Below are 12357 nucleotides of genomic sequence, written 5' to 3'. Positions count from 1 at the left end.
CTGAGTATAAAAAATAAAAGATATGCATTCTGTAAATACTCGAAGCAGAAATAACTTCAACCTACCTGCTTATAAAACTGAAGCAGACAAATGTAACTTGTCTTATAAGCATATATGTAATACTCCTATATTGCTACAAAAGGCTAGGTACATTCCCAATCATCAGAGTGCCGATATATTGCTGTTTAAATGTTTTTGTTTTTGTATTCAATAATCGAATGTACCCAAATTTAATTTTTTCTTGTCATACTTATGCTGCTACAATAACAAAAATTTTATAGGCTGTCTTGTTTTGATTTCGAATTCAAAACACTTGCGAGCATTTTCTATTAGCAATATAGGAGTATTACATATATGATTATAAGGGATTAAAATGCTATAACGAGCTACCTAATGATATCAAATCATCTAATGCCAATAGATTCAAGAAAAAATTGTTTATTCATTGTAAAACACTACCAATTTATTACTGTATAGGCAGGCTTCCATAGAATCAGTCAAAATGTATGCCTGCTAAGTATTCTGATATGAAGCGTCTTCCAACAATTTCCCATCCAAGTGCTCGAGCGCATACCATAAAAGTCGCCGAGCATACAATAAAAGTCGCCGAAGCACATACTGCAACACATCAGTCGATCATATCAGTGCATCGCCGTTCGGATGTCGCCTTCGTGCTTATTCGTAAACGGCCTTCATACCAGAGATAACTGGCATCAAAATAATGTTGGCATGATTCGGAGGTCTGTCACAGTTCAGCACCATACGGTAGTTCATAGATATGACTAGGTTATAATTATATGCTAGTCTAGTTAATATTATTATATATATCTAATATCTAATCTAATCTAATCTAATATATATTATAAATGGGAAAGTTTGGATGTTAAGATGTTTGGATGTTTGGATGTTTAGATGTTTGGATGTTTGGATGTTTGGATGTTTGGATGTTTGTCCAGATGTTTGTCTTTGTGACTCAATAACGCAAGAACGGCTGGACCGATTTGGATGAAATTTTGCACACATATAGCCAATAGTCTAGAAGGATCTACTAGCTATATATTTTTCAAAAGGGGCGTGGTCCCCGCCCCCTAGGAACAGTTATAATGTAATTATTATATTTTTTCGTCTTTGCGACTGAATCACGCCAGAATGGCTACACGGATTTTGATGAAATTTGGGACACAGACAGTAGTCTACTAGCGAAATTTTTTTCGAACATGGAAAGAGGGGTGGGGGTCCCACGACCCTTCGAGAAATTATTTTTCATAATTTTTACACATTATAACTTTACGTATACTGGCCTTCACCAATATCACAGACTCAAGGGGTCAAATAAGTCTTGGGCTTACAAAGTAAGCAGTGACACCCTGCGCTCGCCCCCTTTATCTCCCCCTCTGGTGTAAAATCCATAAATTGTTATAACTCAATCTAAATTTTCTCCTAAATCAATAGTTTTTGGTATCTGGTACATACAGAACGAGATCTAGACAATTTTGGAGGAACGATCAGTGGTCCTCTCCTCTACTCCCGCCATCCGCCCTCCATCAATTGTTTTTATTAGCACGCTTTTATTAGCTTTACCTGTATGTTTCTATCTAACTTTTTATTCGCTCCAATGCGCCTGCTGCCTTATTAACATGGTTTTATAATTAGCTTCACCTTATTTTTAATCCCGTAAGGGTCATATCGAGACCCTTCCGGGATCATTTCTGGATGGTTTTCGGGATCGGTCCGGGATTACGCCGGGGTAATTTCGGGACTTTTTCGGGACTATTTCGGGATCATTTTAGGACCCTTCCGGGATCATTTCTGTATAGTTTACGGGATCCGTCCGGGATCCCGTCGGGGTTATTTTGGAACATTTTCGGGACTATTCCGGAATCATTTCGGGACTATTTCGCGATCATTTGGGGACCCTTCTGGCATCATTTCTGGATGGTTTTCGGGATCCGTGCGGGATCTCGTCGGGGTCATATGGGGACTTTTTCGGGATCATCTTGGGGCTCTTCCGGCATCATTTCTGGATGGTTTTCGGGATCCGTCCGGGATATCGTCGGGGTCATTTGGAGACTTTTTCGGGATCATTTGGGGGCTCTTCCGGCATCATTTCTGGATGGTTTTCGGGATCCGTGCGGGATCTCGTCGGGGTCATATGGGGACTTTTTCGGGATCATTTGGAGGCTCTTGCGGCATCATTTCTGGATGGTTTTCGGGATCCGTCCGGGATATCATCGGGGTCATTTGGAGACTTTTTCGGGATCATTTTGGGGCTCATCCGGCATCATTTCTGGATGGTTTTCGGGATCCGTCCGGGATCCCGTCGGGGTCATTTCGGTACTTTTTCGCGACTAATACGGGATCATTTGGGAACCCTTTCGGCATCATTTCTGGATGGTTTTCGGGATCCGTCCGGGATCCCGTCGGGGTCATTTCGGAACTTTTTCGCGACTAATACGGGATCATTTGGGAACCCTTTCGGCATCATTTCTGGATGGTTTTCGGGATCCGTCCGGGATCCCATTAGGGTAATTTCGGGACTATTAGGGGATCATTTGGGAACCTTTCCGGCATCATTTCTGGATAATTTTCGGGATCCGTCCGGAATGCCGACGAGGTCATTTCGGGACTATTTCGGGATCATTTGGGATACCTACCGGCATCATTTCTGGATGGTTTTTGGGATTCGTCCGGGATCCCGTCGTGGTCCTTTCGGGCCTTTTTTTCGACTAATACGGGATCATTTGCGGACCCTTTCGGCATCATTTCTGGATAGTTGTCGGGATCCCGTCACCGTCATTTCGGGACTATTAGGGGATCATTTGAGGACCTTTCCGGCATCATTTCTGTATTGTTTTCGGAATCCTTTCGGGATCCCGTCAGGGTCATTTTGGGACTTTTTTGGGGCTAATACGGGATCATTTGGGGATCCTCTAGGGGTCGTTTCGTGACTTTTTCTGTTTTATTTCGGGATCATTTGGGGACCCTTCCGGCATAATTTCTTGATGGTTTGCCGGATCCATCAGGGTCATTTCGGGACCATTTTGGGATCATTTGGGGACCCTTCCGAGATCATTTCTGGATCCGTCCGGGATGCCGTAGGAGCCATTTCGGGATTTTTTGTTACTTTTCCGGGATCATTTCTGGATCTGTGCGGGATCCCATCTGGGTCATTTCCGGACTATTTCGGGATCATTTTGGGATCCTTCCGGAATCATTTCTGTATGGTTTTCGCGATCCGTCGTTGATTCCCTCGGAGCCATTTCGGAACCTTTTCTGGAGTATGTCGGGGTCATTTGGGGACTTTTTCGGGATCATTTGGGGCTCTTCCGGCATCATTTCTGGATGGTTTTCGGGATCCGTGCGGGATCTTGTCGGGGTCATTTGGGGACTTTTTCGGGATTATTTGGGGGCTCTTCCGGCATCATTTCTGGATGGTTTTCGGGATCCGTCCGGGATATCGTCGGGGTCATTTGGGGATTTTTCGGGATCATTTCGGGGCTCTTCCGGCATCATTTCTGGATGGTTTTCGGGATCCGTCCGGGATCCCATTAGGGTAATTTCGGGACTATTAGGGGATCATTTGTGGACCTTTCCGGCATCATTTCTGGATAATTTTCGGTATCCGTCCGGGATGCCGACGAGGTCATTTCGGGATTATTTCGGGATCATTTGGGACATCTACCGGCATCATTTGTGGATGGTTTTTGGGATTCGTCCGGGATCCCGTCGGGGTCATTTCGGGACTTTTTCTCGACTAATACGGAATCATTTGCGGACCCTTTCGGCATAATTTCTGGATAGTTGTCGGGATCCGTTCGGGATCCCGTCACGGTCATTTCGGAACTATTAGGGGATCATTTGAGGACCTTTCCGGCATCATTTCTGGATAGTTTTTGGAATCCTTTCGGGATCCCGTCAGGGTCATTTCGGGGCTTTTTCGGGATCATTTAAGGATGGCTTTCAGGATTCGTCCGGGAACCCGTCAGGGTAATTTCTGGACTTTTCCGAGACTATTTCGGGATCATTTTGTGACCTTCCCAAGATCATTTCTGGATGGATTTCGGGATTTGTCCGGGATGCCCTCAGGGTCATTTTGGGACTATTAGGTGAGCATTTGAGGACCGTTCCGGCATCACTTCTGGATGGTTTTCGGTATCCGTTCAGATTCCCGTCGGAATAATTGCGGGACTTTTTCGGGATCATTGGGGTCCCTTCCAAAATCATTTCTGGATGGTTTTTGGGATTCGTGCGGCATCCCGTCGGGGTCATTTCGGGACTTTTTCTCGACTAATACGGGATCATTTGCAGGCCCTTTCGGTATCATTTCTGGATAGTTGTCGGGATCTGTTCGGGATCCCGTCAGGGTCTTTTCGGAACTATTGGGAGATCATTTGAGGACCTTTCCGGCATCATTTCTGGTTAGTTTTCGGGATCCTTTCCGGGTCCCATCAGGGTCATTTCGGGACTTTTTCGGCATCATTTAAGATTGGTTTTCAGGATTCGTCCGGTATCCGTCAGGGTAATTTCTGGACTTTTCCCAGACTATTTCGGGATAATTTTGGGACCCTCCCAAGACCATTTCTGGATGGATTTCGGGATCTGTCCGGGATGCCGTCAGGGTCATTTTGGGACTATTAGGTGATCATCTGAGGACCTTTTCGGCATCACTTCTGGATGGTTTTCGGTATCCGCTCAGGATCCCGTCGGAATTATTGCGGAACTTTTTCGGGATCATTTGGTGTCCCTTCCGGCAACATTTCTGGCTGGTTTTTGGGATTCGTCCGGCATCCCGTCGGGTTCATTTCGGGATTTTTTCTCGACTAATACGAGATCATTTGCGGGCTCTTTCGGCATCATTTCTAGATAGTTGTCGGGATCCGTTCGGGATCCCGTCAGGGTCTTTTCGGAACTATTAGGTGATCATTTGAGGACATTTCCGGCATCATTTCTGGATAGTTTTCGGGATCCTTTCGGGGTCCAGTCAGGGTCATTTCGGGACTTTTTCGGGATCATTTAGAGATGGCTTTCAGGATTCGTCCGGGAACCCGTCAGGATAATTTCTGAACTTTTCCGAGACTATTTCGGGATAATTTTGGGACCTTCCCAAGATCATTTCTGGATGGATTTTGGGATCAGTCCGGGATGCCGTCAGGGTCATTTTGGTATTAGGTGATCATTTGAGGACCTTTCCGGCATCACTTCTGGATGGTTATCGGTATCCGATCAGGATCCCCTCGGAATCATTGCGGGACTTTTTCGGGATCATTTGGGGTCCCTCCCAAGATCATTTCTGGATGGATTTCGGGATCTGTCCGGGATCCCGTCAGGGTCATTTAGGGGTGCGTTTGAGATCCCGTCAGGGTCATTTCGGGACTTCTTCGGGAATATATCGGGATCATTTCTGGATGGTTTATGGGATCCGTCCTTGACCCCTTAAGGGTCATTTCGGGACTATTAGGTGATCATTTGAGGACCTTTCCGGCGTCACTTCTGGATGATTTTCGGTATCCGTTCAGAACTCTAATTTTTATATATTCCTTAAACAATATATTTTGTTTTTTTTTTTATTTGTATTTTTTATTTAATTTTTTCTATTTTAAATAATAATAATAATAATAATAAATAAGTGTTTATTTATCCGTAAATTCGGGACAAATAATTTTTTATGTAACGATTTCCCGTCATCCCTTGTCAAAATAAAAATTGTTCCAATATACATCATTTATACACCCTGTCGGAAAATCAACAAAACTATACATATCATTTTGGAATCCTTCCGGAATCATTTCTGTATGGTTTTCGCGATCCATCGTGGATCCCCTCGGAGCCATTGCGGAACTTTTTCTGGAGTTAGTCGGGATAATTTAGGGACCCTTCCTGGATATTTTCTGGATGGTTTCTGAGATCCGTCCGGGAGCCCGTCAGGGTAATTTCGGAACTTTTTCGGGACTATTTCGGGATCAATTTGGTACCCTTCAGGCATCATTTCTGTGTGGTTATCTGGATAAGTCTAGAATAGTGTCGTTGTCATTTCGGGTTTTTTTGGGACTACTTCGGGAACTTTTAGAAACACTTCCGGGGCGTTTCTGGATGGTTTTCGGGATCCGTCCGCGATAGCGTCGGGGTCATTTCGTGGCTTTTTCTGGATAATTTCGTTATCATTTTGGGATCCTATCAGGTTATCAGCTCATAAAGTTCTTTTTTTTACTCAATTACAAAAATAAAATGCATTAGACAGAAAAAAAATTTTAAACAGATAACTTTATAAGCAGGCTAACGTGAATAGCCCACATATTTCATTTTCTCCTTGCGGACGGGGCCGCGGGTAAAGGCTAGTATATATTATAAATGGGAAAGTTTGGATGTTAAGATGTTTGGATGTTTGTCCAGACGTTTGTCTTTGTGACTCAATAACGCAAGAACGGCTGGACCGATTTGGATGAAATTTTGCACACATATAGCCAATAGTCTAGAAGGATCTACTAGCTGTATATTTTTCAAAAGGAGCGTGGTCCCCGCCCCCTAGGAACAGTTATAATTTAATTATTATATTTTTTCGTCTTTGCGTCTGAATCACGCCAGAATGGCTACACGGATTTTGATGAAATTTGGGACACAGACAGTAGTCTACTAGCGAAATTTTTTTCGAACATGGAAAGAGGGGTTTTACACATTATAACTTTACGTATACTGGCCTTCACCAATATCACAGACTCAAGGGGTCAAATAAGTCGAGGGCTTACAAAGTAAGCAGTGACACCCTCCGCCCGCCCCCCTTTATCTCCCCTCTGGTGTAAAATCCATAAATTGTTATAACTCAATCTAAATTTTCTCCTAAATCAATAGTTTTTGGTATCTGGTACATACAGAACGAGATCTAGATAATTTTGTAGGAACGATCAGTGGTCCTCTCCTCTACTCCCGCCATCCGCCCTCCATCAATTGTTTTTATTAGCACGCTTTTATTAGCTTACCTGTATGTTTCTATCTAACTTTTTATTCGCTCCAATGCGCCTGCTGCCTTATTAACATGGTTTTATAATTAGCTTCACCTTATTTGTAATCACGTAAGGGTCATATCGAGACCCTTCCGGGATCATTTCTGGATGGTTTTCGGGATCGGTCCGGGATTACGCCGGGGTAATTTCGGGACTTTTTCGGAACTATTTCGGGATCATTTTGGGACCCTTCCGGGATCATTTCTGTATAGTTTACGGGATCCGTCCGGGATCCCGTCGGGGTTATTTTGAAACATTTTCGGGACTATTCCGGAATCATTTCGGGACTATTTCGCGATCATTTGGGGACCCTTCCGGCATCACGATGGTTTTCGGGATCCGTGCGGGATCTCTTCGGGGTCATATGGGGACTTTTTCGGGATCATTTGAGGGCTCTTCCGGCATCATTTCTGGATGGTTTTCGGGATCCGTCCGGGATATCGTCGGGGTCATTTGGGGACTTTTTCGGGATCATTTGGGGGCTCTTCCGACATCATTTCTGGATGGTTTTCGGGATCCGTCCGGGATCTCGTCGGGGTCATTTGGGGACTTTTTCGGGATCATTTTGGGGCTCATCCGGCATCATTTCTGGATGGTTTTCGGGATCCGTCCGGGATCCCGTCGGGGTCATTTCGGGACTTTTTCGCGACTAGTACGGGATCATTTGGGAACCCTTTCGGCATCATTTCTGGATGGTTTTCGGGATCCGTCCGGGATCCCGTCGGGGTCATTTCGGGACTTTTTCGCGACTAATACGGGATCATTTGGGAACCCTTTCGGCATCATTTCTGGATGGTTTTCGGGATCCGTCCGGGATCCCATTAGGGTAATTTCGGGACTATTAGGGGATCATTTGGGAACATTTCCGGCATAATTTCTGGATAATTTTCGGGATCCATCCGGGATGCCGACGAGGTCATTTCGGGACTATTTCGGGATCATTTGGGATACCTACCGGCATCATTTCTGGATGGTTTTTGGGATTCGTCCGGGATCCCGTCGTGGTCCTTTCGGGACTTTTTTTCGACTAATACGGGATCATTTGCGGACCCTTTCGGCATCATTTCTGGATAGTTGTCGGGATCCCGTCACGGTCATTTCGGGACTATTAGGGGATCATTTGAGGATCTTTCCGGCATCATTTCTGTATTGTTTTCGGAATCCTTTCGGGATCCCGTCAGGGTCATTTTGGGACTTTTTTGGGGCTAATACGGGATCATTTGGGGAACCTCTAGGGGTCGTTTCGTGACTTTCTGTTTTATTTCGGGATCATTTGGGGACCCTTCCGGCATAATTTCTTGATGGTTTGCCGGATCCATCAGGGTCATTTCGGGACCATTTTGGGATCATTTGGGGACCCTTCCGAGATCATTTCTGGATCCATCCGGGATGCCGTAGGAGCCATTTCGGGATTTTTTGTTACTTTTCCGGGATAGTTTTTGGACCCTTCCGGGATCATTTCTGGATCTGTGCGGGATCCCATCTGGGTCATTTCCGGACTATTTCGGGATCATTTTGGGATCCTTCCGGAATCATTTCTGTATGGTTTTCGCGATCCGTCGTTGATTCCCTCAGAGCCATTTCGGAACCTTTTCTGGAGTATGTCGGGGTCATTTGGGGACTTTTTCGGCATCATTTGGGGCTCTTCCGGCATCATTTCTGGATGGTTTTCAGGATCCGTGCGGGATCTCGTCGGGGTCATTTGGGGACTTTTTCGGGATCATTTGGGGGCTCTTCCGGCATCATTTCTGGATGGTTTTCGGGATCCGTCCGGGATATCGTCGGGGTCATTTGGGGACTTTTTCGGGATCATTTGGGGGCTCTTCCGGCATCACTTCTGGATGGTTTTCGGGATCCGTCCGGGATCCCATCAGGGTAATTTCGGGACTATTAGGGGATCATTTGTGGACCTTTCCGGCATCATTTCTGGATAATTTTCGGTATCCGTCCGGGATACCGACGAGGTCATTTCGGGATTATTTCGAGATCATTTGGGATACCTACCGGCATCATTTCTGGATGGTTTTTGGGATTCGTCCGGGATCCCGTCGGGGTCATTTCGGGACTTTTTCTTGACTAATACGGGATCATTTGCGGACCCTTTCGGCATAATTTCTGGATAGTTGTCGGGATCCGTTCGGGATCCCGTCACGGTCATTTCGGAACTATTAGGGGATCATTTGAGGACCTTTCCGGCATCATTTCTGGATAGTTTTTGGAATCCTTTCGGGATCCCGTCAGGGTCTTTTCGGGGCTTTTTCGGAATCATTTCAGGATTCGTCCGGGAACCCGTCAGGGTAATTTCTGGACTTTTCCGAGACTATTTCGGGATCATTTTGGGACCTTCCCAAGATCATTTCTGGATGGATTTCGGGATTTGTCCGGGATGCCCTCAGGGTCATTTTGGGACTATTAGGTGATCATTTGAGGACCTTTTCGGCATCACTTCTGGATGGTTTTCGGTATCCGCTCAGGATCCCGTCGGAATTATTGCGGGACTTTTTCGGGATCATTTGGTGTCCCTTCCGGCATCATTTCTGGCTGGTTTTTGGGATTCGTCCGGCATCCCGTCGGGTTCATTTCGGGACTTTTTCTCGACTAATACGGGATCATTTTCGGGCCCTTTCGGCATCATTTCTAGATAGTTGTCGGGATCCGTTCGGGATCCCGTCAGGGTCTTTTCGGAACTATTAGGTGATCATTTGAGGACATTTCCGGCATCATTTCTGGATAGTTTTCGGGATCCTTTCGGGGTCCAGTCAGGGTCATTTCGGGACTTTTTCGGGATCATTTAGAGATGGCTTTCAGGATTCGTCCGGGAACCCGTCAGGGTAATTTCTGAACTTTTCCGAGACTATTTCGGGATAATTTTGGGACCTTCCCAAGATTATTTCTGGATGGATTTTGGGATCAGTCCGGGATGCCGTCAGGGTCATTTTGGTATTAGGTGATCATTTGAGGACCTTTCCGGCATCACTTCTGGATGGTTATCGGTATCCGATCAGGATCCCCTCGGAATCATTGCGGGACTTTTTCGGGATCATTTGGGGTCCCTCCCAAGATCATTTATGGATGGATTTCGGGATCTGTCCGGGATCCCGTCAGGGTCATTTAGGGGTGCGTTCGAGATCCCGTCAGGGTCATTTCGGGACTTCTTCGGGAATATATCGGGATCATTTCTGGATGGTTTATGGGATCCGTCCATGACCCCTTAAGGGTCATTTAGGGACTATTAGGTGATCATTTGAGGACCTTTCCGGCGTCACTTCTGGATGATTTTCGGTATCCGTTCGGGATCCCGTCGGAATCAATGCGGGACTTTTACGGAATCATTTGGGATTCCTTCCGGCATCATTTCTGGATGGTTTTCGGGATTTGTCCGGGATCCCGTCGGGGTTATTTCGGGACCTTTTCGGGGCTAATACGGGATCATTTGGGGATCCTCTAGGGGTCGTTTCGTGACTTTTTCTGTATTATTTCGGGATCATTTTGGGACCCTTTCGGCATAATTTCTTGATGGTTTGCCGGATCCATCAGGGGTCATTTCGGGACCATTTTGGGATCATTTGGGGACCCTTCCGAGATCATTTCTGGATCCGTCCGGGATGCCGTAGGAGCCATTTCGGGATTTTTTGTTACTTTTCCGGGATAGTTTTTGCACCCTTCCGGGATCATTTCTGGATCTGTGCGGGATCCCATCTGGGTCAATTCCGGACTATTTCGGGATCATTTTGGAATCCTTCCGGAATCATTTCTGTATGGTTTTCGCGATCCATCGTGGATCCCCTCGGAGCCATTTCGGAACTTTTTCTGTAGTCGGGATAATTTAGGGACCCTTCCTGGATATTTTCTGGATGGTTTCTGAGATCCGTCCGGGAGCCCGTCAGGGTAATTTCGGAACTTTTTCGGGACTATTTCGGGATCAATTTGGTACCCTTCAGGCATCATTTCTGTGTGGTTATCTGGATAAGTCTAGAATCGTGTCGTTGTCATTTCGGGTTTTTTTGGGACTACTTCGGGAACTTTTGGACACACTTCCGGGGCGTTTCTGGATGGTTTTCGGGATCCGTCCGCGATAGCGTCGGGGTCATTTCGTGGCTTTTTCTGGATAATTTCGTTATCATTTCGGGATCCTATCAGGTTATCAGCTCATAAAGTTCTTTTTTTTACTCAATTACAAAAATAAAATGCATTAGACAGAAAAAAATTTTAAACAGATAACTTTATAAGCAGGCTAACGTGAATAGCCCACATATTTCATTTTCTCCTTGCGGACGGGGCCGCGGGTAAAGGCTAGTATATATATAAATAGATATAAGCTAGGCTTAATTAAGCTGTAATAAATAAATAAATAAACTCATAGAAACTTTCGTCAAAGCAAAGCAACGCAAAGTCCGCCTTAAGAGTGCTCGTATCAGGCGAACAGTAGAATTAACGAACAGATGGCGCCCTTATCGAAATGACAAGTTTCTGTAACGGAAAATTATGTGGCTTCCTGTAAGGAGTTTGATTTTGCATAGTAGGAAAATATGAATTTACAAAATAATATTGAATATAAATCTTTTCAATAAGGTCAATTACGAGGAAAAAGTATTATTTATTACGTTGAAGTCACTCGTTATTTCGTTCGAGGTTTGTTTAAAGTTAATTTTAATAGTAAAAAGAGCGTTGCTTAGAAATCTTTCCTAAAACATACGCAAAGTTTGTAATGTAACAGAATAAAGATCAAGCGCTGCTAAGACAACCCGCTATTGTGCATGATTAAGGCAAAATTTACAAGGTATCCACCGGATACCTAGCCAAATGTTTGTTTTACAAACAAGTTCTTGTAGCTAAAAGGGCGTGTGATGAAATTTTGTAAAAAAAAAATTAGTTTCGTCCAGACATTCCTGTCGCTAACCCATTCACTTATATACTCGCAAAATTTTATCGAAGCACAATCGAAGTAATTTTCCATTTTTATGTTCCCCAATATATTTTAAAAGAATTTGAAAAATATTTAGTTCTGAGTTAATTAAAAAAAAGCTAAATTAAAGTTTAAATATTAAATAAATAATTAAATAAATCACAATTTAAACCATAAATAATATATATATTTTTGTAGTACATTCATATTTATAAAAGCAAATATTTATCATTCAAATGGCTCATCAAACGGTCATAACATTGGAAAAGCCATTACCACATTTGGCGTTATCAGATTGGAATCAACGTGTGAATCAGCTACGCAATGTCGCCGATGCAAGGCGGGATGATGCCTTCAATATACGACATAGTGCACGAACTCTACGCAATGAGACACGCATCGAGGGTGATTGGACCAATTACGAAACTAATGAAGCTTTAGCAGATCGGTGCG

The 12357-nt window shown here is 44.5% G+C and overlaps 1 protein-coding gene across 7 annotated transcripts in view; it reads left to right on the top strand.

The window, feature by feature from the left end:
• The window catches only part of LOC137253291 (tektin-B1), a 31270-nt gene that overhangs the window by 17417 nt on the left and 1496 nt on the right, over positions 1 to 12357 (top strand). For 6 of the 7 annotated variants that reach the window (XM_067789959.1, XM_067789953.1, XM_067789956.1 and 3 more), the window contains exon 2: positions 12103 to 12352. In XM_067789959.1, the coding sequence (XP_067646060.1) occupies positions 12141 to 12352 (212 nt within the window). In that variant the 5' untranslated portion in view covers positions 12103 to 12140. Of the gene's footprint in view, positions 1 to 11723; positions 11944 to 12102; positions 12353 to 12357 lie in introns of those variants that run through there. The other variant, XM_067789957.1, reaches the window with a different exon arrangement.

The sequence above is a fragment of the Eurosta solidaginis genome, chromosome 5 (genome assembly GCF_040869045.1).
Source record: "Eurosta solidaginis isolate ZX-2024a chromosome 5, ASM4086904v1, whole genome shotgun sequence".
In the NCBI taxonomy this organism is placed as follows: Eukaryota; Metazoa; Arthropoda; class Insecta; order Diptera; family Tephritidae; genus Eurosta; species Eurosta solidaginis.
This window is presented reverse-complemented; position numbering and strand designations above follow the sequence as displayed.